This window comes from Aythya fuligula, chromosome 2, assembly GCF_009819795.1.
Source record: "Aythya fuligula isolate bAytFul2 chromosome 2, bAytFul2.pri, whole genome shotgun sequence".
In the NCBI taxonomy this organism is placed as follows: Eukaryota; Metazoa; Chordata; class Aves; order Anseriformes; family Anatidae; genus Aythya; species Aythya fuligula.
In genome coordinates, this window is record NC_045560.1 from 97,680,956 (window position 1) to 97,705,955 (window position 25,000).

The 25,000-nt window shown below is 37.1% G+C and overlaps 2 protein-coding genes across 3 annotated transcripts in view; one reads left to right on the forward strand and one right to left on the reverse strand.

The window, feature by feature from the left end:
* The window catches only part of MBP (myelin basic protein), an 89,496-nt gene extending 78,563 nt beyond the window's left edge, over positions 1 to 10,933 (forward strand). Inside the window, exons 4-8 of one of the 2 annotated variants that reach the window (XM_032180611.1) lie at positions 3,853 to 3,957; positions 4,449 to 4,484; positions 5,082 to 5,114; positions 6,095 to 6,220; positions 9,114 to 10,933. In XM_032180611.1, the coding sequence (XP_032036502.1) occupies positions 3,853 to 3,957; positions 4,449 to 4,484; positions 5,082 to 5,114; positions 6,095 to 6,220; positions 9,114 to 9,170 (357 nt within the window). In that variant the 3' untranslated portion in view covers positions 9,171 to 10,933. The remainder of the gene's footprint in view (positions 1 to 3,852; positions 3,958 to 4,448; positions 4,485 to 5,081; positions 5,115 to 6,094; positions 6,221 to 9,113) is intronic. The other variant, XM_032180612.1, reaches the window with a different exon arrangement.
* A 2,431-nt stretch (positions 10,934 to 13,364) lies between these two features.
* The window catches only part of ZNF236 (zinc finger protein 236), a 68,614-nt gene continuing 56,978 nt past the window's right edge, over positions 13,365 to 25,000 (reverse strand). Inside the window, exons 29-33 of the mRNA XM_032181116.1 lie at positions 23,047 to 23,178; positions 21,356 to 21,553; positions 19,496 to 19,625; positions 15,079 to 15,255; positions 13,365 to 14,657 (exon numbers count right to left, since the gene is read on the reverse strand). Coding sequence (XP_032037007.1) covers positions 14,530 to 14,657; positions 15,079 to 15,255; positions 19,496 to 19,625; positions 21,356 to 21,553; positions 23,047 to 23,178 — 765 coding nt within the window. The 3' untranslated portion in view covers positions 13,365 to 14,529. The remainder of the gene's footprint in view (positions 14,658 to 15,078; positions 15,256 to 19,495; positions 19,626 to 21,355; positions 21,554 to 23,046; positions 23,179 to 25,000) is intronic.

Consider the following 25,000-nt stretch of genomic DNA (forward strand, 5'->3'; position numbering starts at 1 on the left):
GCTTGTAACACACATTTTAAAATCACCCTTAGTAAGTATGAATTGCAAGATCTAACATACTATGTTATACCAAGCAAAGTCAGAGGTCAAGCAAAGTCATAGGATCACTGAAAAATGTTTGCTTCTGCTTAAACACATATTTAACACTCACCATCATATCTGAAGGCAAAATCAAGTGGGACATGTAGAATACTTAACTGCAATTGTTTTAAAGGAAAGCGAATTTAATCTCCAACCATCAAGTTGGATGAATATATCACAAAACAGGATTATCAAACCCAGTGTACAAATGTTCAGACCAAAGGCCCCCATGCTTCATTTATCAAAAATCCCAAGACCCCTCCCTCTAATTGCTGTAGAGTACAGGCAGTAACACCCCTTAGCAATTATAAAGTGCCATGGAAAATACCAAGAGAATTGGTTAGGTCTACTAACCAAAACTGAAGAGCATATCTCAGGTGTCTTCACTGCAATTAGACATGGAATAATCTTGCACAACAGCCAAAATGAAGCCCAAGCAGAATTGCATATAGATTCTTCCCAGTGCACCACCAGAAAGAGCTGCAAAACATTTTAAGATTGAATCCCTTGGTGACAAAATAACCATGGGTATTCAGAAATACATTTAAGTGTTCAGTATTTACCTTATTAATCCTTAAACTGTTAATTCCACACTGAAGTTGCAGACTGTGCCCGTGTCCTCAGATCTCCCAGATACAGTCTAAATACCCAATACTGGCAAATACTGTAAAATAATTAAGATTATTCAGATTAAGGGATCTTTCCTCTACGGCTTTTTTGGGTCATATTTAATCCAGGTTGACACAGCTGTCAAACAAAAGTGAACTGGGAGCAGTGGAAAGATGTGTTCTCCTCTGTCCTGTATGTTTTTTGGAAAGCAAGACTGCTTGCTGTTCACTACAAACCATTCGGTTGACCCAGAAATTACACTGGCACAGATGAACCTCTGTTTTAAAATTCACAAACAGTAACCCAAGAGGTCTGAATTCAAGACTATACTTTACAAGTATGTTTCATAACAAACAGATTATGGAAGCCAAGTTTGACTTCATTGGCAGTGCCCTGAAGACCGAAAGTCCCGAAAGTCAGGCAAATTCTCCAAGGGAGCTACAGCACAGGGGGCTGCCGCTCTTAAAGCGTATTTAAAGACGAATGTTTCATTAATACATTCAGGAGACTACCAATCAATGACTCAGTGAGCTCATTCAAAAAAAGTCCAGCTACAACACAAAACCTCAGTAGCCTAACCTAGCACAATAAACCAGATTTGTCTTCCCTTTCATTCAACCAAGTATTGCATTTAACTTCTAACACTTACAGATATCAGTTACTACTTTTCTGAGGGAAATGTTTTTTGTAAATCATGTATATGAGCAAGTAAAAATAAAAAGGATTTTCCCTTCTCTCCATTAGGACTCCAAAACCTGAAAAGAACACCGTGTAGGTGGAAAAGCAAGTCCATCTGCTCATAAATCAAAGGAAAACATATAATCACATGCCACAAACTTAGAATATTGAAGATTCTGCCCACAGGTGAAATCTGCTAATCACATGAACAAAAAGCACATTATTTGTGATGTGGGGAAACACCATCTTAAATTCATACAGAACCATCCTTAATGTTTTCAGACTTGCTGCTGCCTGATAGCAATCCATAGAACACTTGCTACCGCCTGCTGGCAATCCACAGCCCATTGCAGAATTGCAGGCTACTTCCATGCAAAAACTAACTTAATTTTATTCCACTTCATGTACTGTCAGAGTTTCATGGATAGACAGCAACATGCTGCTAGGACAGGAATTGTCACCTGCAACACTGTCGAAGGAGATGTGCACCGGAACTCAAATAAGGACACTTATCATAAGGACAATGCACCCAAAGAGTTTCAGAGGCAAAGCAATGCTTTCTTTAAAACATGGCAGAAGTATCTTGGTTCTAAACATGCAAACATGTTGATACCTTTCTTCCTTGTGATGGCAACCTGGGGTATTTTGGCAATGCTGGGACTAGCTGCAGGATGGAAATTGCTGCAGAAGCACAGGCAGGACTGCCTGCCTGGCACTGTGGAAATCCCAGTGACCCAATAAAGTTCAGAATTCCTGCTTTTTAAACAGTAAATCTCTAGATATCATCAACATGCAAAAAATGCTGATAAATACCCGTTGAACTTCTCTGCATCTGCTTGTTTTTGTCCTAAGGAAATGAATCTCCTAAACAATCTGACATTCATTTCTCTTAAGAAACACACAAGTTAAAAGGCACTGCTCATGTGCCTTCTGACTCTCATTTCAAAGGATCCAACATAGGATAAAGACATTTCATTCACACAGAGTCACAAGATCTGCCTCCACCCATTTAAGAATAGATCTTCCATTCAGTAGCTTTGAGCAGTAACATTAGGTAGCTCTGGGGGACCTTTTATCCATGGATCTAAGCACATGGAAATAAATCTCTGTCTCAAGATATGACTGCTGAGAACTGGCTACACAGGCAGGGCAGGGTTGCTCTGAAAGCTGCAGATGTCACTAGACAATCAAAGCCCAAAAACATTCTTTCAACCTTTGAAACTCTGTTCTATAGATGCTAACTTATTTCTCAAAATTCACCAAACCATTCACAAGTCAGGAGTCCTGCTCCAACAATAAGACTAAGTTTTTTCCTTGGCAAATTGATCAATGGTTTTCCTATATGTGATGAAAATAAAGTGTATTTTAAATAACTACTCATATTATTATATAGTCAAATGTCCATTCAGTTTGGACAACTAAGTGCTTATGTGAGTGGTTGTCTCACTAAATATGAAATATAAATATGTAGAAGCCAAAAAAATATTTTATTATCCACCTGGTGCTTATAATGTCACTGTATTTGCATGGAATTCATTATACTGAGAGAACCATTGCTGCACTAACGTTATTTTAATTCTCTCCTACCTTCTCTGTTCCCTACTGCATACACTTAGGAACTTTTGTGCTCACCGTGAGGCACTGTGGCTCTACACTTACACTGATGGATGGACAAGTCGTCATTTGGGACAGTCATACATAACACTTTTTTAAACTTAGTCATACTGCATCTATATAACAATAACTTTTTACTTTTTTTTTTTAAATGATATTTTCACCACAGCAGATGTGTCACACTCTAAGCACCTGTCAAGGTATTCACTCTTTGCTATGTTATTTGTGTCCTTATGCCTTCTCTTAGTGGACTTTTCTGTATTGCTACAGGAGCACCACTGAAAATTGAAAGTAGTGTCAGTCTCATTTAATTCCTTCATTCTAAAAACAGTTGCTCTTGCAGTTCACCAGTGCTATGTAGTTGCTGAAAACTGAGAAAATGAGTTGGGTTTTTTTGTTTGTTTGTTTTTTCTTTTTTTCTGGATTTGCTCTCACAAATGATCCAGCATCTCCTCTCCTCAGGTTTCCTTTTCTAAAATTACATTCTATGAGCCTACTTCGAAGGAAGGAAATTTTTAAAGTTTCTGCTACCAGAACTGTCCCATAACAGATTTAGTTCCACACTGGGCTCTAATGTTAAAAACATGTACACCTATACCTATATGTATATATAGATATGCATATACATACACCTATATATACACACACATAACATATTTATGCATACACACATGTACATACAGTGCACTTGCCATTGTATTAAAGAGTTGTTCCTTCACAGCACTGCCAAGTTTAGATCGCAGTCCCTGCAGACTGCTGAGGCATTTTCCTCCTTTGTTCTCCGCTGATGAAGACGACTTTTCCCTTCACACGCTTCCAGCTGCCCTTCCCTCCTCGCTGACTTGGCGCTCTGCCTATTCTGCTTTGCAGGATATACACGCAGCCAGGGCTAGCCACGTAGGGTCCATCCCCCAGAGATCTCAGCACGGCCGGCCTGGTGATGACAACCCTGTAGTCCACTTCTTCAAGAACATTGTAAGTCTCATCTCTTCTCGTTACACACTAGAATGAGAGATTTTCTTCGTGATCCATCAGTAACCAAATAACCCACAATTGTTAGCCTCTGTTAGCCTCTGGAAACTCATGAGTTGTTTCGTGCTTTAGAGCTAACTGTGCAATCTGATACAAATATAATTTAACTGGAAACGCAAACACCACTGAAATGCTACAAAAAAGTGGGTGAGCCCTCGGTCAGCACAGCCAAATTTCAACAACAGGGATTGCAATTATACAACTTCACCATTCACAAGGTTTGTGCTGGTGCGTTTGGCATGGGGTGTCTTTGGCATGGGGTGTCTTTAGGCATGCCTTTTGTTTAAAAACAGCTATGTCAATAAAGTGTACAACAAAATTAAACAAGAATTAACACTATGGTCTAGTATCTCAGATAATATGCAAAAGGCTTGATGGTTACCTACATTTATTGTTGCCATGGTTTTATAATTCTGTTTTGTGTTGGTTTTTAGGTCTCACCCCGCACCCCTCCTCCAATGCAAGCAAAGGTGAGTGTTTGCAGGGCCTCGTGCAACGCCTGAGATTTTTTGCAGGCTTGTTTATGCCAATTCAGCTGTTGACCTCATTCATTTTCTCTATCTGTATTAAATTAAAATCAGGAGCTATCTAAGGGAGTATCTCAAGCAACGGACTAAGATTGAAAAGCTATGGTTCTCTTCCTCATGCACTGGCTGATTTCATGCACAGCACTGAGCCAAGTGCAGTCCCACACGGGGATCTTTGCAGCCCAATTCTGTTGGGATTCCATTGAGTAACATAGAAGATACCCAACAGTGGGTAATGCTTTCAGACAAGCCTCCCCCCCCAGGAGCCGTCCCTACATGTACTAAGCTCCAATGGCTCCTGAAGTAGCCAGCCCTGACAAACCATGGCTTGTGATGGAAGCTCCTCTAATTTTGATTGAGAATTTTGCCTTTTTCATTTTTATGACAGTACATAGACTGCTGATTTCAACCGATGCTTTGTTATCCCGCCAGTATTTCGTTATCTTTACTGCATTTCCATCACCATCTGTGCATCACACATGCAGATGTTATATTCCACAGTGATCAACATGCCATTGTTTCTGTTTCTTACATGTACAGGGAAGAGGATTATCCCTCACCAGATTTAGCTGGGTAGGTGATGAACGCGCTTGCAGTAAAAGCCATTTTATTTACCAGGCCAAAGCATATCTTGCTCCACTGCCTCAAGCTGCTGCAGCAACGTGATAATTTTGTTTTGTCTCAATTTTGCTATTTTGTTTTTCCTATCCCACTTTCGTCCCTCCTCCCACAGCACTTTAAGACAGTAATCACGCTGCTTGCTCTTACCCAACAACTTGACAGCCTTGCAGCGATAACTTCTTTCGCTTTAGCACAACAGGAGCAAAACCCACTGCATGGCAAAGCTCTCCTCCTTTAAAGATTCCTGGACGACTCATCTGCTGCATTTCTCTTTTCACGGGAATAACAAAAATACAAGGGTGGGGCTGGGACAAGACGGGAAGCTGCCCCACAGTTCCAGCTGTTCTTACACAGCAAACCCTGCAAAACTAACACTGTCACTCATTCAAGTATTTTGTCTTACCTTTCCTCACAACCCTTTTCAGTAAGGAGAGACCTGACTAAACAGCTATTAGACAAGTTCTTCCTACAGTCATCACAGCTAATTCAATTCTACTTCTCTACCACAGGTTTGGTTTTGCTAGGAGAGGAACGTGTACATTTTAAGACGAAACACATTAAAGCCTTCATGCTGTCAACCATTTCTTTCACCATCAGTAGACCACCAGTTTACTTGATGCGTTAGCCATCCCAGGTCTTGTAAAACTGCAAACTTTTTAAGTTTTGCCATGCAGGTTAACGTCCTGATCCATTTTTGATCATTAATTCTTCTTTTACAGATAGGTGCTTCCCTCAGATTTAAGCATATTCTGATAATCTCCTAATATTTTCCTTCATCCTGGCTTACTACTTAAAAGGTTATTTTATTCCAACACCTTTACGGTTCTCGTTCAAGTATTGCATTTCAGCAATGGCAAGGAAAGATTACAATGTGAATATATGTCAATTTCTATATGTTAATTTGCAATACATACAAAAATCTTTCTTTGCAGGGTGGTGAAGGACACAAGCCAGGATACGGAGGAAGCGGAAAATTCTATGAGCATAAATCTGCTCACAAGGGACACAAGGGATCCTATCATGAGGGCCAGGGCACTCTTTCCAAAATCTTTAAACTGGTAAAGTACAATTGAATTTACTATAAGTATGAAAAATTGAGTCCAGGAAAAAGAGAAGCCAGTCCTCTCCAGAACCTGACATATTTGAAACTGCCACATTTCCTTAAAGCTTCTGAAGGAGCTAGGTATTAATGGGTAAAACAGAAGGTTATCTCATGGCCTAGTAAATACAGGATAGGAAACAAAGGTAGAAACACACTCCCAGTTACCACCAGGAAAGAAGGTAAGTCCACAAAGGCACACAGAGAGCTGCACCACGATCTGTTATTAAGGAACTCACAACTGATCTGAAACTCCGAAGGTGATTAAGGTGACAATTTCTCAGCAGCAGCAGGCTTTATGTAGAGTAGTGAAAACAAAAGCCCACTGATACTCTGTAGAATGAAGTCTAGGGCATAGTTTCACAAATACTTGGTACAGAACAACTTGGGCAGTTCCTGCTTGTTCCCACCCCAGGTGTGAGAGCTCCTACAATGTTGGCAGAGGGACTTATAAAACCACATATGCAAATTAGAAAACCGTCATATTAAAAATAAACATTTCATCAAGATCATCTTTAATCTGGCCAATTCATTACTTTGAGACACCACACAGCACCCTCCAGTGCTAATAAATGAAAACAGAGCAGGATAAATGTCAGGCATGAGGATTTAGAGGTGCTGATCAAGCTACCAATAGAAATAGCAATTGAATTGCAGTTTAAATTAGAAAAATAAATAAATAGACATATATATATATATGCAGGGAAGATAAATGGTGAAAAGCCTAATCCTAGATGTATCATTAAAACAACAGTCAGAGGCCTCAAATCAACTTATTAATTCGGATGCTTAACATATGCAAAAAGAAATACATTTGTCACAAAACTTCCAATTCAGCTTCAGAACTTACCATCGCAGATGTGGATGCCAGCAGTATGTAATATATAACTGTAAAAACACAGGGAAAATAAGTACAAAATAAAATACATAGATTATTAAGATTACAATTTCATGAAAAAAAAATTCATTATTACTAGATGTTGGAAGCCACACTGGAACAATCAACACTGCACATTTGCTCATCCCTCTAAACTTTTCCTAGTGAGCTGCTGACATATGTACATGATACTGTCACGTCTCTTTGGTCTGGCATAGCACGTCTCATAAATAGGTAAACACTTTGACAAGATGTTAGGCTTCAGGTAAATGTATTTTGTTTTGTTTTTCTCGACAGCAAAGACATCTGAAAATGTAATATATTTCAGTTTTTCAAATTGAATCATCAGAAGTATAAGTGAAACACTTAGATTATCCTTGAATGTATACTTACAAATCAAGATGAGTAGATACTTCAAACAATGAACTCGTTTAGCTATTTTTGTAGCTAACATTCCCAATTCCCAAAACAGAGAGATACCAATCAATTGCTTACTTTAAAGCAAACAAACAAACAAACACAAACAATTGAGTCTTATTTTTACCTCTGTAAATCTCCAAAAGAAATATTCTTACTACGTAAGTCTCTATCTGGCACAAGTATAGAGCATGGCAGCAGAACATAGCCCAGAATTTTTTTACATTCTGTGTTAGGTAAAAGACACATGACAAGCACATCATACCCACTGCTTTTACCAAGACTGTGTTTTGCCTCAAAGGTAGTAAAGCACTCGCTGGTAACAAATCGTTATACACTATTCTGACATGATGAACATGATCAACAGTAATCTTAACTTGAAGACAGAAGGTCTGAGGTACCATTAGCAGAGCTGATCATCTCAAACTCTCCAACAGAATGCATGACAAAACCTTCACCTGTAGCAAAATATACATTTTTCTCTCTTACATTGCTTAGGGCATGTGTCATTGTAAAGCTGCCTTTCAAACACAAGCAGCCTCAAGTGAGAGCTGGAAAATTTCAAGGAGGTAGTACAAATTCTTCTGTTGCAGTTTGATGGGAAAAGATACCCAGTCAGCTTAATCTTATATTGAAATAAATGACTTAAAGAAAGAAATGCCAAACCTTCTAGCTTCGATCACCTTTGCCATAAAACTGCTGTAGGGCTTTAAAATTTATGAATTGTCACAAATGTACTCAAAGACTGAGAATTAACACAGAATCACAGAATGGTTTGGGCTGGAAGGGACCTTAAAGCCCACCCAGTTCCATTCCCCTGCCATGGGCAGGGACACCTCCCACCAGACCAGGTTGCTCAAAGCCCCATCCAGCCTGGCCTTGAGCACCTCCAGGGATGGGGCATCCACAGCTTCTCTGGGCAGATCTTTTTTCCTATTCTGATGCTTTCTTATTTGTAAGAATAGGTCAGGTTTCAGCCCTTCATCTCTTCTTATTTTTTTTCCTGTACTTGCATCGTAGTCTTCCCTAGAAGACAGATGTTGATAAAACTACATACATTTAAGAACTTACACCAATAAATTGATTACATTTCAACTTGTATGCAAGGTCTGGATTTGTGTGTGTTTTGTTTGTTTGTTTGTTTTTTAATATATACAGATTAGGGGCTAGCCATAAAGAGGCAGTAGTCTCCCTCTCCTTGGAGTGATAAGAGGGGGTGAAAATGAAACATTTTAAGATGTCCAAATAAATAAATTGCTTTCATAAGCAAGGTCTGAATAAGAACACTCATTTACAAACGATTCATGAGAGACTGCCTAGCCCTGTATAAGAAATTTAATGAGAAGAAATTAATCCTATGTGAAAATATATGAAAAGCAATCATCTCTTTCAAGTGAAAATTCAAATAAGATTTAAAAATATACTAGTGGTCACTGCAAAGTCATTATTATTATCACTAGATATTTATAATTTTATTGCATTAGGGAATGATTGCTTTTAAATGCACAGCCCTAAATATCCAGTACCTTTTAATTTCACGTTGCTCTTTCTTCCACAGGGAGGCTCTGGCTCCCGACCTGGATCACGGTCTGGTTCACCAGTTGCGAGGCGCTGAAGCTTTAAGATGCCACTCAAGGATCACGTATTCTGCTTCATAATGTAACGGCCTTAAAATTAATAACAACTGCGAGAATTACCTAGTTAGATGCAATCCATTACTTAATGCCAATTAGGTTCTGCATGCAGTAGATGACACAAACTTCTATTGGCAATCCCTGACCAACAGTTGAATGAAAGGAACACACAGAGTAGCTTTACTAGAAGTTTTCCCTATTTTTATGTAAAGTAACAAGATCTCTTGACTTTACTCATTCTTCTTCAGGATGCCCTAACTGTACGCTGGACTTCATTATTTCTCCCGTGCCCTTAATTTGAGCTTGAGTCTTCTGGTTTCATTTTATTGAACATCAGAATTGCAAATAAAGAGCTAACATCTTGAATACTGAGCACTGCTGTTAACGAATTTCTGAGACACTGCTGTAAAGAAAAAAAAAAAAAATCCACCTTGTGCAGAAGTTGTAAGGACTGTTTATCCAAATACGTTTTTTTAATTTGGGATTTTTATTTGTTTTTTGTTTTGTTTTAATCTTCCTTCTCTCACTCACAGAATAATTTATTTTCATAACAGGATTAGGCAGTCATGGAAAGGTTTACCAAACATTGGGAGTTCAAGGTATGTGAAATGTGGGAGGGGGCAGATGTTGTAGAATCAATACGATGCAGAGCAGCTGTAATAAGGAAATGCTTTCCATACCAAAAATTGCTCGTCGCATCCAAACCATTAGAATTAAGAGCAGATGAGGGAGAGAAAGAGGATTTCAAATTTGAGTTAGACTAATGTTAAGAAACAAGGGATATTCCCAGCAACGAAACATCTAAGATTGCACATGTGACCAACCACTGGACGTCACTGTTGCTCCAAGCGAACTCTGCTGCAGCAGCATTAACTTTGCAGTAAAATAAGTAAGTAAATAAACATATACATAAATAAGTCTAATTTCTGAAAGAGAGCCCTTCAGTACTGGTATCTCAGATAGTCCTGCACATCTTACGATAGAATTTCAAACCTAGGTCTTGGTATTGCAGCAGTGTTGGGTTTGGTTGGCTCAGCTTTTGCCTGAATAACACCTGGATGCCTGTTCAGGGCAGTGCACCAAAGCCAACTCATAGTAAAACTACTGTGAACGTTTAACTGTTGTACTGTAGTTGCCTGATAGAAATAAATTATAGCCGAGTTAGATTTAGGTATTAATTGTTCACAAGTAACTAAAATGAATGTGTGGCAATGGTATTTCCAGCCACATAGAGAAATACAAGGCTCTTCTGAATTGCACTGTTTTATTACTTAAACTTACCATTCCTTCAAGCTGTCGTCTAAGTGTCTTAATTAATTCTTCTTTTCTGTTTTAGTTTTAGCCTATGTGTTGTAGACTACAGTTAATGCTTCCCAGGTTGAAACTGCATCTATAGTAAGTGCCCAGTAAAAGTCACCTATAAACGTGTATGTTAATTCCATTTCACATCTAGATCTATTTTAGGTTTCTATTCAGCGTATATTAATATAAAGCAGTGGAAGATGAGAGGATAGAAAATACATAGAGATTAAAGAAAACAAAACCACCAAAACTATTGAGTACACATGCGTTACATCTTCTGTTACCTGCATTGTTTGCTATGTGTATTTTTCTATTGTAGCTTCATTCAGATGTATACTCCGCAACGTAATAGTTGATTTAATTTGAACACATATTGTTCTTATAGGAACAAAGCTTTTAAAAATATTCAGTATCGAAATAAAGTAATCAACTTGTAATGAAACTTGGACCAATTCTTGTCTTTTATAACATCCATTGTGTACACAACAGTATTATTTTCCCTGAAGTTTATTAAGAATCAAGAGACTGGAAAATGACATTTTGGGCAGGACACCCTTGCCTGTTCACAGGCTTCTAGTGACATTGTTGGTGACTTAACATCTTAATGTGGCCCACAAAGCTGACAAATATGACACAGGATTTATAGGAGACCAGCGTCTCTGCAGTGGTAGCTAAAGGCCAGGGGGATACTGCAAGGCATAAAATGCCTATGTATAGGCAATAAAATCCTGCCCTTCATAGACAAGTACAACACAAAGCGCCTTTATTGAACAGAGCATGCAAAAACTCAACTTATTTTTTCAAGAATTCTTCAAAAATGGTAAAGAATATTTAAGGTAAAAAATGTGAGAGAAATCTTTTGGAATACTGTACTGTGCAACTACAGATCTTAGCTAAAGCTTCTTCCTTTCCGTCACCACTCTCCTCCTCCTCAGTAACTTTTTTTTTTTTTTTCAGAGACTAGAAGTGTCTTTTTTTGTTGTTGTTTACTTCATATAGAAAAGGCACAGTAATTTAAAACAATATTTTACCAACACAATTCTTGTGAGACTAAAACTTAGAGTGAAATCTTTCTTTGTAATTACTTAATAGTAGCTTTGCTGACAAAACAGCAATTTATATGGCTATGCGACTAATGAAGAAAAGATTTTTCTGATAATAATGGACAACCAACACTAGGAGTTTGTCATTTCTTGTGCTGAGAGAACAGACATAAAAACATAAACCAAAAGCAATTCTTCAGCAGACACATGCCAAAAGGCCTGAGGCAAGCAGAAACCTACTACTGCAATAAAACCAGAAAGAACAGAGGCATACCTAAGCCCTGTTTTGCCTTACCCACTACACAGTCTGACTCTTCAGCAAGGTCCCTGAATAAGGGTTCAGAGTTCTTTCCAGTTCCTGAACAAAATGCATCTGCTTTGGATTTTCAAGAGCATTATTAACATATTTGTTCCAGTGCCTGTATTTGTACTGAACATCAGATACATTGCTCTGAAAGCTTCCAGTTCAATCTCACCAAGTAATGCGTGCTATGAAAACCTCTCTATCAGGATATTTGAGAGTGGATTCCTGAAGTTCACCGGCAAGGAGGTGGGGTGGTGCTGGGGCAAGCACACAAAATACCATGGTACAGAAATGTTTTTAGGAAGTCTATTTACTGTAACTGTCAGGACTGCAAGAGCTAAAGGAGAAGCAAACTGAATTCAGGAAAAGTGTCAGGTGACTACATAACTCATGCTATTGATTTGTCACTTCCAAGACTTGCAACACACTCATTGCCTCTTGCTGAGAAAACACTTTGAGAAGTGATCATTTTAAAACTGCATCCATTTACTCATGAGATGTGTTTTTAGCACAATCTCATCTCTTGTTTCCAACCACTGCCACTTCTGACTTGCTGCAAAGCAACCGGAGGCAGAGTAGGCAATGCTTTCATACATTTAAGAATCCTCCTGCCAGTATGAAGGATGGAATTACATCTGGACATGACCACATGCAAATAATTTTCTGTCGAAGTATATTTGGCCACCTCTGGACACCATCATCACATATGCAACAAATCAGCTCCAGCAAACCTTGCTGTGCATATACACTATTCTCTGAAAGAGCAGAAGTGTTTTATACATGGCATGTATCACACAGCCCATTTGAAATTTTTCAGGGCTGTGTAACTTCAAAATCTATCTTATTATAGGTAAATAGGGGGCCGTGTGAAGGGGTCAATATGCCTTCAGACAACAACTGTAAAATGTCCTTAAACAGCTGAAACACTAACACTGTCTGGAAGGAAAGACACTGCTAGAAGACTTCACATACACTCTTTAAATATGAGAGGGGCACACTTCTGTTAAACAGTTCTCAGTTTCCTAGAAACCCAAGTCAAATGCTGAAAAAAAATACACAAAGCAGAATTTGGAAAAAAGTAATATTATTTAACATGTTTTTGAATTAAATATTCCACATAACAAAAGTGTTATTTTCATGTCACCAACTATATTACTTATATACATATGCCAAAGAGTTAACAAAAGATTTGAGAGATGCCCTATCAAAAACAACAGTGATTTCTTGATTCAGCAATCCGAAATAACTAGTTTGAATCATAGACAAAGTATAGACAATATTTACAAAAAAGGGCTTTCTGGATTTGAGAGCAATTATCTTTCAGAAAGTAAATTAAAATCCCTCTCTGTATTATAGTACAATGAATCCACCACTGATCTAGAAGTACTTGCAGCAAAATGAAAAGATGAACTTCCTGCAAATGGGATTAGTATTTACAAAATATACTGATCAGCCACACAGAGGCTCATATAACTTTAAATATATATATATATACAAGCACACATATATATATATCTATATATATGTAACATATAAATAAAACTCAAAAGAACAAGGTAAAAATAAGAAAAAAGCTTCTGTCTTTGGAATGTCTAAAAGATGACTATGTTTTTACTCCAGTGTTTCTTTGCTATGAATATACTTAAGAAGTGGCACCTGTCAAAGCATTACTTAGGTAGTTTTGCTGAAACAATGACTTCAACAACAACATATGAAAGTAACAAGTTCCCAAATTCACAAAGAAAACAATGAGGAATTTACAGATTTAAAACAACCATTTACAGCACTGGGGAATTTTGTATAATATAAGTGACCTAATGTGCAACTCACTTTGACTGTCACTAACAGAGAACTGCATGTTTAATTCCCAAATTTAGTGTATGGCTGTGCTTTCCACAGATACTGGGATATGTACCTGCTGATCCAATACAGCAAACATAAAAGAGGATTTCTTTGTAACCTCTTCTAGTTTGAATTTTCTTTAAATAATTATTGCTGAGTTTAAAATCTCAGGCATTTTAATGTACAATCTAACAACGAACTGAACTGCCCCTGTGGTTGGAATGGAAATGAACATGTGCCCTCTGAAGAGCGTAACTCAAGAAAAAGCCATAAATTTATGGCAATTTATTTTTTTCAAATTCTCAAAATGGTTAAAACAGAAATATAGCATTTTCCCGTGCCTTGTAAAAAACAAAGATCTAATTTATACTGCATGCATCTACTTTGTAACATTGTTTCCAAACTCAATTATTTCTTTAAACAAGAGGAAAAAAAAGGAAGCTAACAGCTTCATAGCTTCCTCATGAAGTTAAGTTATTCTTCATCTCCTTTAAAAATGGGAATCGTTCTACTCTGGTATGAAGTTCCAGTTTATTTTTCAAATAGATATACTGGCTGTGAATTAGAAGATGAAACTGTATACAGTATTACCTGAGTTCATTGATTCACAGACAACTTGCACAGATTAAGTGATGTTTTACCAATATTTTTCAACAAGCTTAAAAAAAGACAATGATTCTTTTAGGTAATTTTTGTAAATAATTAAAAAACCTATAATATATTATTCTATTGTTAATATTTCCAATGCTTGAAGCCTCAACTGTAAAATCCAACTTTTTCTTCTCTGAAAACTTGTTTATAGAGAAATTCAAGTCCCAAAAACATTTTTAGCTTTCAGATTTCAAGTTGTCATCGAAAAACACTGCCTATACTTTGCCATTCATTTGAAGATTCTTGTACCACTTCTTCTAAATTCAGAGCACGACTAATATCTTCCCCTTCTTGTTCTTGATTGCTAGCAGGTTCTTGTACAGGACCTTCCAAAAAAAATAAATAAAATAAGTATGATTGGGTGTGTAGTTAAGAAAAATTAAAGTATCTTGGAAACATTCCTGAGGAATAAAGGAATCTTGCTTGGAAAGGTACTATACAACTAACTCAGAATCTATGAACACATTACACAGTATTTGAAAAAAAATCACAAAAATATAATTGTTTTCCTATTAGAGTTTTTGAACTTCCTACTTCTGCAATATAGAGCTCCACATAAAAAGCAGGAACCAGAAGTGCTAACCCATCTGTTTCAACCTGCTTTTTGGGTTGTGTTCAAATACTAACTCACCAGCACTGGTGTTATTGTTGTCTAAATCCCTCAGTAACTTAGGGCAAGCATTTTGTGTTTTCCTAGTGAACCACATGGCTTTCTGCACTCACCATTGCTATCATTATGCTACATACCAGTGTAACCATGAGCCCGTTTCATATGGAGTTTCATATTGCTTTTCTGCGTAAATCCCATTGCACAGTAATCACATTTGTAAGGCCTCTCTCCTGTGTGCTTTTTCATATGAACTTGAAGAGCGCTCTTCTGGTTAAAAGCCTTTTCACATAGTGCACACTGAAATGGCCGTTCCCCTAGAAGAGAAAAATGTGTTTACTAAATTCTCATTTTAACGTGCACGCTTTTCAGAATTCAGTATCATTAAGGTGACCTAGAAATTACATAGACAAATGGGTTTTTTTCCTTGAGTCTCTAGGAATCTAGGAAATTTCTAGAGTGCATTAACGGTAACTTCTTGAGACAGATGACTGAGAAGCTAGCAAGGAAGGTGTTCGGCTGGGCTTCGTAACCACGAACAAAGGAGAATTAGTTGGGAATGTGAAAGTCAGGAACATCTTTGGGTGCAGTGATCATCAGATAGTGGAATTCAGGATCCTGAGAGAAGGAAACAAGGCAAATAGAATCACAACAGCAAGAACTAGGAGAGCAAATTTTGGTCTGTTAGGAATCTACTCAGAATAATTCTGTGATTTCAGTGTTCTTGGGGGGAGTAAAAGGACCCTAATAGAATATAACAAGTATATTTCTATCAGGATGGCCCTCTCCCAGGAGGGCTTCATGCTTACACCAATGTGTGTTACAGTGACACAAACAATACTCTTTAAGATAGGCAGAGGGAAGACAGATTTGGGTGGGGGGCAAGCTGAAGAGAAAGGACTATTGTTCATACAACAAACTTAATTAATCTACCAAATAGAATAAGAATACCCAATAGAATAAGAAAAAAAAGAGTAAGAATACATCCCTAGATATTGGAAACAAATCTTTTTATGTATTTCTGTTTTGAATTTTGAGGGAAAAAATGGGCAGACTTGCAAAATATTGTTTCTGCTAACCTGCCAACTAAAGAGACTTTCACATGTGGTCCAGAAGGATTTTTTTGGAAGACTGCTCTGATAAATCTATTCAAGAATGTAACCACTACATGGCATTTCCAACAACACTGCTGAAAATAAACACATGCAAAGGTTCACTTCAAGGAAAACTCTCAAGAAATTAAGTTTCAGAGCATTACAAATCTTCAATGTAGTGGCAAAATTATGGCTAAAGCTCTACCCACTTTTATACTCAGTAATTGAAACATGTATCAATTACTTTAAAACCCAAGTTCCTTCCTCCACTGAAAGATCTGCTTTTTCAGAAAAAATGCTGACAGGTTTTCTGGGTGTGTAGCATGCAGCCTGTGTATTTGTTTTGTATGTGGCTTAAGACTATAGATCAGAAAGCGGACTGACATAGAAATGAAAACTGCAGCACAGAGGTGTTCTGTGCATTTTTATTAACAACAATTTCAGTAGTTTGAAGTAGAAAATCTGTTTCTTCAGATACTTTTGACTCCAAGGTCTATATTCTACTAAAACAAACAACCTTTTTAGTGCTGTGTAAGGGATTACCACATGACTTTTTCTGATAGAAGTGCAAGCATCTGCTTTCCTCTAATTACCACAACATTTCTACAAACTGTACATTCAAGTCTTCTCAATGAAGGACAAGATACTTAAAGGATGTGAGGGAACACTCTCAAGTTGCACCAAGGAAGGTTTAGATCAGATATGAGGAATAATTTCTTCATGGAAGAGGGTGGTTAGGCACTGGAAGAGGCTGCCTATGGAAATGGTGCAGTCTTATGCCCTGCAGGCATAAGAGACATGTGGACATGGCACTAAGGGGCATGATTGATGGTTGGACCTAGTAATCTTGAAAGTCTTTTCCAAACTAGATGAGTCTATGATTTTACTCATAGAGACAATGTGATTTTCTTTAGGCTCACACAGATTCAGTAGGTATTGCCTACTAATGATTTATAAATCATTAAAAGTGTTTAATGAAGAAAGGTATCCGTTTCTCACAGACAAGAATCATCTTTAAGTCTAAACTGATTGGCTTTCCTAAACTTTGACAGGAAAGGCTGTGTATGTAAAAGCACCTAAAGACTTGCTTGCAGCACATTTTCACTCATTTTTCTTAAGGGATTTTTAAAAGAGTAGTCATTCTTTCAGAAGAGAATGTTATGTTACAACTGCAAGTCAATCTACAACTTCAAACAACAATAATATAAAAATGAATTCTGCAAGGATTGTTGCAGCTTGTGGGCATTCCCAGCTTATGAACACTCAAGTCCAAGAAATCTCAAAATATTTGATGACTTACTGAGTATATTATAAGCTATAAGCGATTCCAAAATAGGAAGATTTTTTTTTTCCTACGATTGTGCAGACTTATGAGAAACAGATGCATAAAGGGACTGTGGTCTCTCCACGGCCTTCCTGAAGGGCTCTGTGTCTATTACAATGGACAGCATGAGCCAAAGCAGGGAGGAGGGATACTGGCTTCTTCTCTGATTTCAAGCTATTTGGGGGACTCCTAGAACACAACACTCCCTTTTTCTAAAATCTGAATTATTTAAGCTATATATAATAAACTATATTATTTAAGCTATATTTAAGTTATATGGAAAGCAAATTATTGTGGAATTCTAAAGATGGTTAATCTCCTTTGATTTTAAATCTTGGCTCTCCCTTCTCCAGTATAACCAGAATGTTCCTTTCTACCACTGTAACATGAAGCTCTGCTCCCCTTCTTCAGCTTTTCCTCTCACAAAGAAGAGAGAGTCACCACTCATCCACAGCTGCAATTCTCTTGGGGCAGGCGGTAGAGGAAAGAGAAGCATGCACAGGCAGTCTGTTAAATCAGAACTCACAGAATCACCAGAGACCTCTAAAACATAACAGCTGTAACAGATCAAATCAGAGCCTCCTCCCACAACCAGATGAGAAGCCACCGTCAACCAGGTGTAACAGCTTTTATAAAGCAGGCTAACACACACCTATGTATTGTGGGAATAAACACAACTAGCTACAACTGAGCAGTGATAAATGCTGCTAGCTGACAGACTGCTGCAAATGCCCACTACCCCTATCTATCCATGCCTCCTACTGCAGCATCTGTAAACCTGTTTTCAGGACTCCCAAATTTAAGGATTTCCTTAGTGAAAGGACTCAAACCATAAATTAATCTTAAGTTCATGAATCCTCTTTATCCACTGTCCTATCCTTCCTGGTAGAGAGACCTCAACAGTAGGAGAACAAAATGTGAAAAGACAGATCCAGAATCTGCAGCCCCTCTGGCTCTCAGTTGCCTGGCAAATCCTAATAACCCAAAGCTCAAACACTGATGTGTAAATGAGGTGGTGTTTGTAATTACTGTTCCTGTTTTTACCTTTGACAGTATACAAAGTATATGCTGAATTAGTCAACAAGGCAAATTCATTCTTCCAGAACAAATTAAACAACGCACAGAAAGCTGTACATTATATAGGCCTGATCTAACTCATCCACAAACATTTTGAGTTCTTGAATAATTTTTTCTCTAATCCTTTTTTTTCATGGTAAAGCAAGTACCAGGCATTCATTTATGCGTAAACCTCATGATATACTGACAAAAGATTTAAAAATGTTTTGAGGATAAAACTGAATGAACAGTCGAGGAACATCCCCTCTCAACATTTGGTACATATGGTAGAAAGCATGCAGGTATGTGGAGGGAAATTTTAAACAGGGTGAGAAACACAGAGATCACATGCTGACCAGAGACTGGAATAAACAGCTCAATAAGGGGCTGGGAAGAGGGAGGACAGAAGAGAGAGAAAGGCATAGAGGGAGACAGAGAACAGAGACAGAGATTGAGAACAGCTCAGTGTCACTTGAATGGGAAGACAGATAGCTTGTGGTTGCTGGTGCAACGGATGAGAATGAAGGCATAAAAACAATAATCCAACACAGTACAATGACATCCAGAAAGGAGTTCTGCAAAAAAGCCAAAGCATTTCAAATGGATTTGAATAAGACTGTATTTATCAAAGTCAAAGAAAATAAAGTTCTAATATTTTGAGATGCACGTAATAAGAGCATGCACAAGACAGCTGGATATATAGACAAGCCTATACAGCAGAGACGTAATGCTGAAAAGTGCTGAATCTGAGACTGAATCTGAGAGTGCAAAGTGAAGATCCAGGCAAAAGGTGAAACTCAGATTATCTTTCACAAGACATGCAAGTGATACCAACCAAGGAAAAATGACAAGGCTAACACAATAGCTTGAAGAGATTAGGAATTTTGCTTTAAATCCATGAAGAGCGGCCAAAAGCTAACTGCCAGACAATGACAGCGGGGAAAGAGAAAACTCTGGCTGACTCACTGAACAAAAACACTAATCATTTTTTGGGTGTCATCTTAAGCTATAGCTTACAGTTAGTCCCCTCCAGCTTAGAAGCAATACAGATAACTTCCCCATTTTTAATGTTTCCAATGTTACCTGTGTGAATGCGACTGTGTCTCTCCAGCTGACTTGGTTTAGCAAAAGCTTTTTCACATGTATCACACTTAAACACCCTAGGCTTCTGGGAACTCAGTGAAGGTCCAGCCTGATGGGTTTGCATGTGTTCCTAAGCCAGTAGAGAAAAAGAATGTTTTAGAACCATTTAAAAAACCTTCAGTATCTAACACAGAAATATATTTACATTTTGAAGACAAAAGCAGAGGATCTTAGTCAGCAACAGACAAGGAGGAAGACGGTGGAAATCTGCAGGTTTTTTTTCCTTTTAGAAGAAACACTGCATTTGTATATCATTTCTTTGTAAGACTGAGGCATCGGTAGCTTTAGATTCCTGAAAACCTCTGTCAAGAACTGTATGAACTATTTTTTTTTTTTAATACATTAGTACCCTCACTAGTTATGTGAAGCAAAATGACAAAGTTATTCATTCAAAGTGCTCTTTGAATATTTTGTTTTCTTACAAACATGGATTTAGGGCAATTATACGTACTAAGTTAGTATTGGATTTTCCCCCCCTCTCATCCATCTCCCCCTCATTTGCTTGATGCGTAGACATTTATACTCAGCACCTGAATAAGTACCATTCTAAAAGAGTGAAAGCCTCAGAAGAAGACAGTCACAACACACAGAGCTGCACTATCAACATGTGCATTGAACCACTTAACAACAAACTGTTGAATTAATTAAAAAACACTAAGGTCTTTACAGGTAAGAGAGCAGAATGAAAGTATGGCACGTTTTAGTAAGAAGCAGTAATAACATTTCTAACTTCAGTGGTATTAACTCCCTAATGTTAAGCCTAGAAAAGGTTTACTTCTAAGAAAACAAGAGATTGGTATCTTTTTTTTTTGTTTTGTTTTTCATCATTACTTAAAGAAAACAATTATCTATATTGTATTCCAAAAACTTTTTGCTGGAAAACTCCTCAAACATAAGTAGCTGAGTTTGACAGCATTCTGAGAGTTTCCCCAAGGACCAAAAATCTTTTAACACACTCTCACTCCAAGGGGGTAAAGTTCACAACCAGAGTATATCTCCTTGAAATATGATACAAAAATGAGAGGAAATCTCCTGAAAAGCTCTCTGAAGAGCTACTAAATATTAAGGCGTAGCTTCTGGATCTGGAAATTTCCTGTTATAACTCCTGGGAAGCTGGAAAAATTCTGGGGAAGTTAAATGTTTGTTCTGTTCTTAATACACTTCTTCAATCCACTGCCTTTTAGTATCTCTCAGAGATGGGATATTGGCCTAGAGAGACCACTTGTTTACTACAGCCTGATACTCTTAACAGGAACATTCTATAATTATAATTAAAATACAACTAAATTTCTGAAAATATTCAGAAGTATCAGGTTGTTGATAATCTAAAGAAAACATAGGAAATATCACTAAACAGCAACAATATAAGGATAACTTAAAACCAATGCCTCCTCCGCAGATGTCACTTGTGCTCCAAAAAGAGAGCACCTAAAAACCAAAGGATAGTGTGCAAAGTAAAATGTTCCCTATGATTACAAAAGCCTCTCTGGAAATCAGGACAAGCAGTGCTGACATATATAATGCAAGTAAAGTAAATGAAATCTTTTTCTGCCACCGCTATTTGCATGACAGTCATTCACATTTTTTTTCCTAAGGTCAATATATGCATTAAAATACTCTGTGGTTCAGGGAAGTTATCTATCTGTACAAGCAGTATCATTTAGGCTCTCTCTCTCAGATTCATATCTCACAGACTATGAACGGAAAGGAAAGGGGTAACAGGTAGTTTTCATTAGCATGACAAGAAGTCCACACCGAAAGAATGAGTTAACAGACCGATCCACTGTTATTACCAAATACCTTGAGATGCGTTGCCCGCTTAAAGGCTTTATTGCAGACATGGCAAACGTGTATTCGTTCCTTGCCATGAACTTCTTTACTGTGGTGCATCAACATGGTGGCTGAAGAGAAGGTTTGACTACACTCAAAACACTGGTGCACACGACTTTCTTTTTCTGCTTGATTGCTTTTAGTCACATTAGGAGAAACCTCTGTCACCTATAACAATTTGTAAAACAGTCAAATAATTACATAGGCACACCCACAACAGCTGTTTATTTTTCAACGTGATCCATTTTTGAAGTACTTGCAAGCAGCTATGAACACAAAGGAAAAATTTAAGTTGTATGTAAACATAAACTTGTATTTCAATGCTCTTAACAATGACTAAATACAGTTATTTTACAAAAACAAAAAGATTAGAGTAACTATGTTCAAATTCATGTATGTCCTAAAAATCCAATGTGTTTGAGTATATAAATATTTTCCTATACTTATATATTCCTGAGCATCTCAGATGATTCTTTTCTCACCAAAAAAAATTCAAAGCCAAAAACACCTCAGACAAAACCAATAAAAAAAAAACCCAAAGAGTGTCTGATTTTTACAGAGGATAGTGTTTTCTCTGGTTAGTTTATCTATCAAGGACTTTTTTTTTTTTTTTTTTAAATGAAGTAGCTCTGAGCTACCAACACAAAATTTCAGAAGTACTGAAATCGTAATTAAAAGTTGAGAGGATGTGGGTGTTTTGTTTTGTTTTTTAATCAATGCTGGCATTTGCAAAAATTTCACTTTCTTCAAATAAGGTAACAAAAAACTTGCTCAATTTTGTGGATAGAAAAGAATCTTAAATACTAAATCTTATAAAAAGAAATAAATGGAAATAAACAAAAGATAAAGGAAATATTATTCTAAATTACTTATTTAGGATAAACTGAAGTTGAGAAAGAGAGCACAGTAGAATGTTTTCCATAGTAGAAAGCAGGAATAGTAACAAAATTAGCAATGATGCAATATAATACATACTGAACAAAATGATAAATAACATACACACACACATTTAATTATACATGTATGCACATTTCCAACTGGTTGGAACCTCTCAGAAAAAGGCCAAAATGTTGAAAGTCAGTCAACGGTCACCAGAAAGACAGAAAAGTAGTTTACGTTACTGTTCTATTTTGACTGCTACAGCACTGCTACGCAGTACTGCTACTCAGTCACTGTCCCACTTTGCAGATGATTTGGGATTGCAGAAAACAAATCTTAGCAATAAAAACAAAGCAAAAGAGACACTCTGTCTATGGGACATTTACACGTGTTTTTTTCACGCGTCCTCTGACCCCCCTGTAGCAGACTAACTCATTTTTCTTTTGCTGCTGATACAACTGCAAAAACTCCTCAGAGGTGCTGGGGCAGAGGCTGGGCCAACTAAACCAGCGCTGCTGCGGTGACCCCACTACACTCCTGGGCATCTACCTCAGTGGGCTGCTGGCTCCAGCAGAGCCCAGAGCCTTTGTTGTCTTTTTTCAATATGAGTGTTATCAACTCAAAATTTAAGCACAATCCAGATGACTAGGCAGTTAAAATGAACTTCTACCCAATGGGAATGACATCAGTCTTCCTGCTTTGGTATACAGAAGAATCATTCTAATACTTTTTATTAATAACATCCTTTACCCACAAGAGACAAAGAAATATATTGCATCTACCTGATATGTTATTTCTTCAGAGTTGGCAGCTGCTGAATGGGGTGTATGGCTCACTAGTATGACTTGCTGTGAGCCTGACCCACTTTGGCTAGCGAGACTGGAATCTGTGAGTATAGCAGGGAACTGCTGACCCTGTCAAAGAGGGGAGGAGAAGGGAAAGGAAGTAAAATTAATTATATTGAAACAGTTAATTGCAGTCAAGCGTGTTATTTTTATACCTAAAACTAATTTTTTTTTCTCTAGAAAAAGACCTTTTACAGTATCCTATTTGAGCAAATGCTACTGTTCTCTCTCCTCTTCCCCTTTCATCTTAAACCTACCAACTTAAGGGTAACAACGATTGGAAGTCTGTAAAAGCAGAGATTCAGTTCAGTTTTTCCAAGTCTTGCATCAAGTGCTGCATGTTTCATCCTTCCCTTATCTGTGTCTTCCCAGATCATACTTTCCTTAACCCTATCTTCTGCTTTTCTGCATGGTCTCCCACAATATTTCCCTTTTTAAAATCTGTTAAAGAAATCTTCCAAAATACATGAAATCAAGATACAAAATTACCAATTGAGAGTCACAATTACTAACATCACAGCACTACTTCTATTTCTTACTATGAAAGACTTTTCCATCTCCCCAGGAAATGCACTAACTTTATGTACTACCTGTCCATTTATCATGATTCGCGCTACATACACCGTGTTTGCATAGTAGCCAATATGGTTTTCCATTATTTGACTTAAAGTCTTATTAATTTAACTTAAAAGTGGCTTATTGATAATCATCAACACTTAACTTTACATCGTTTAAATGATTACAAAGTCTGAAATGAAGCTACATGTTGCTTTGTTACTCTAATGTCAAAAATGACAAATGCGTTACTAGAAACATTTAAGAAGCCTTTACACAATCTTTCCCCATCTTTAGCTTTCAATGACACCACAAAAATCTTACATTATAATAAAAACAAAATTAATGCTAAAGCTACCTGGGAGATGATAGCCATATCGCACAATTCTTGCATCATTTCTTATCACTATCTCTATTAAAGAGGGATAGATTTAATCACTTTCCTATTACTTGCCGTGAAAAGAACTAACACAATTACTCTACAACTCATATACCCACAAGGAGGAAGATAAAAATTTACCAGATTAAACAATAAAAAGTTTGGGAATACTAAACTATATTGTTTACTAAACAATATGTTGTATAACTAAAATAAACTGAAGTGATAACATTCTCAAGCTAGCGTTCTCAAGGTAAAAGAATTATCTTATTTAGGTCTCCAGGAGTTAGGACCTAAAGAAAAGGCTACATGAAGGTCTTCATAACGTGTCTTATTATCACAGGTCAACTATTCTGTCTCAGATTAAATTATTTTTTAATCCTCTTCCACACAGGACTATGTAATCAAAATTGGAAGCTATCTTTTGAAGACTGAGGAGAGAAAAAATAGCCTTTGCTACTTTGCCTAGCAGAATAATTCATAAATTATTATAACAGTGTATGACTTTCACATGACAATAAAGAATAAAGGTACAACCTAAATTTAACCAGAAGGAAAAAATACATTTTAAAGCAAGCTTATTTTTTTTTCATTATTTATTCTGTACGTACTGAATTTGCAGATTCGCTACTAACATTTCTTAAACATTTTTAGTGTAGCACTCATTCCAATCCTCAAGAAAGTACTATCTACCAGTTCTGTGATTAAGTAAGAACTAATCACAGAGCACCCACAGGAAATATTCATTACTAATCTCCCTTTTCATTTAAAATGGGAAAAAAAAAAAAAAAAAGAAGCTACAATTAGAAGAAATTAAGTTTATGGTATTTTTAAATGGTTTGGTCAGGTTTTGCTCTCCAAAGAATTACAGTAGCCATGTATATACAGTTTATCACAAAAGAAGAACGATCTCATACAAAATTATTTTGTAAGCAAAATCCCAAATTCCTGCCCTTT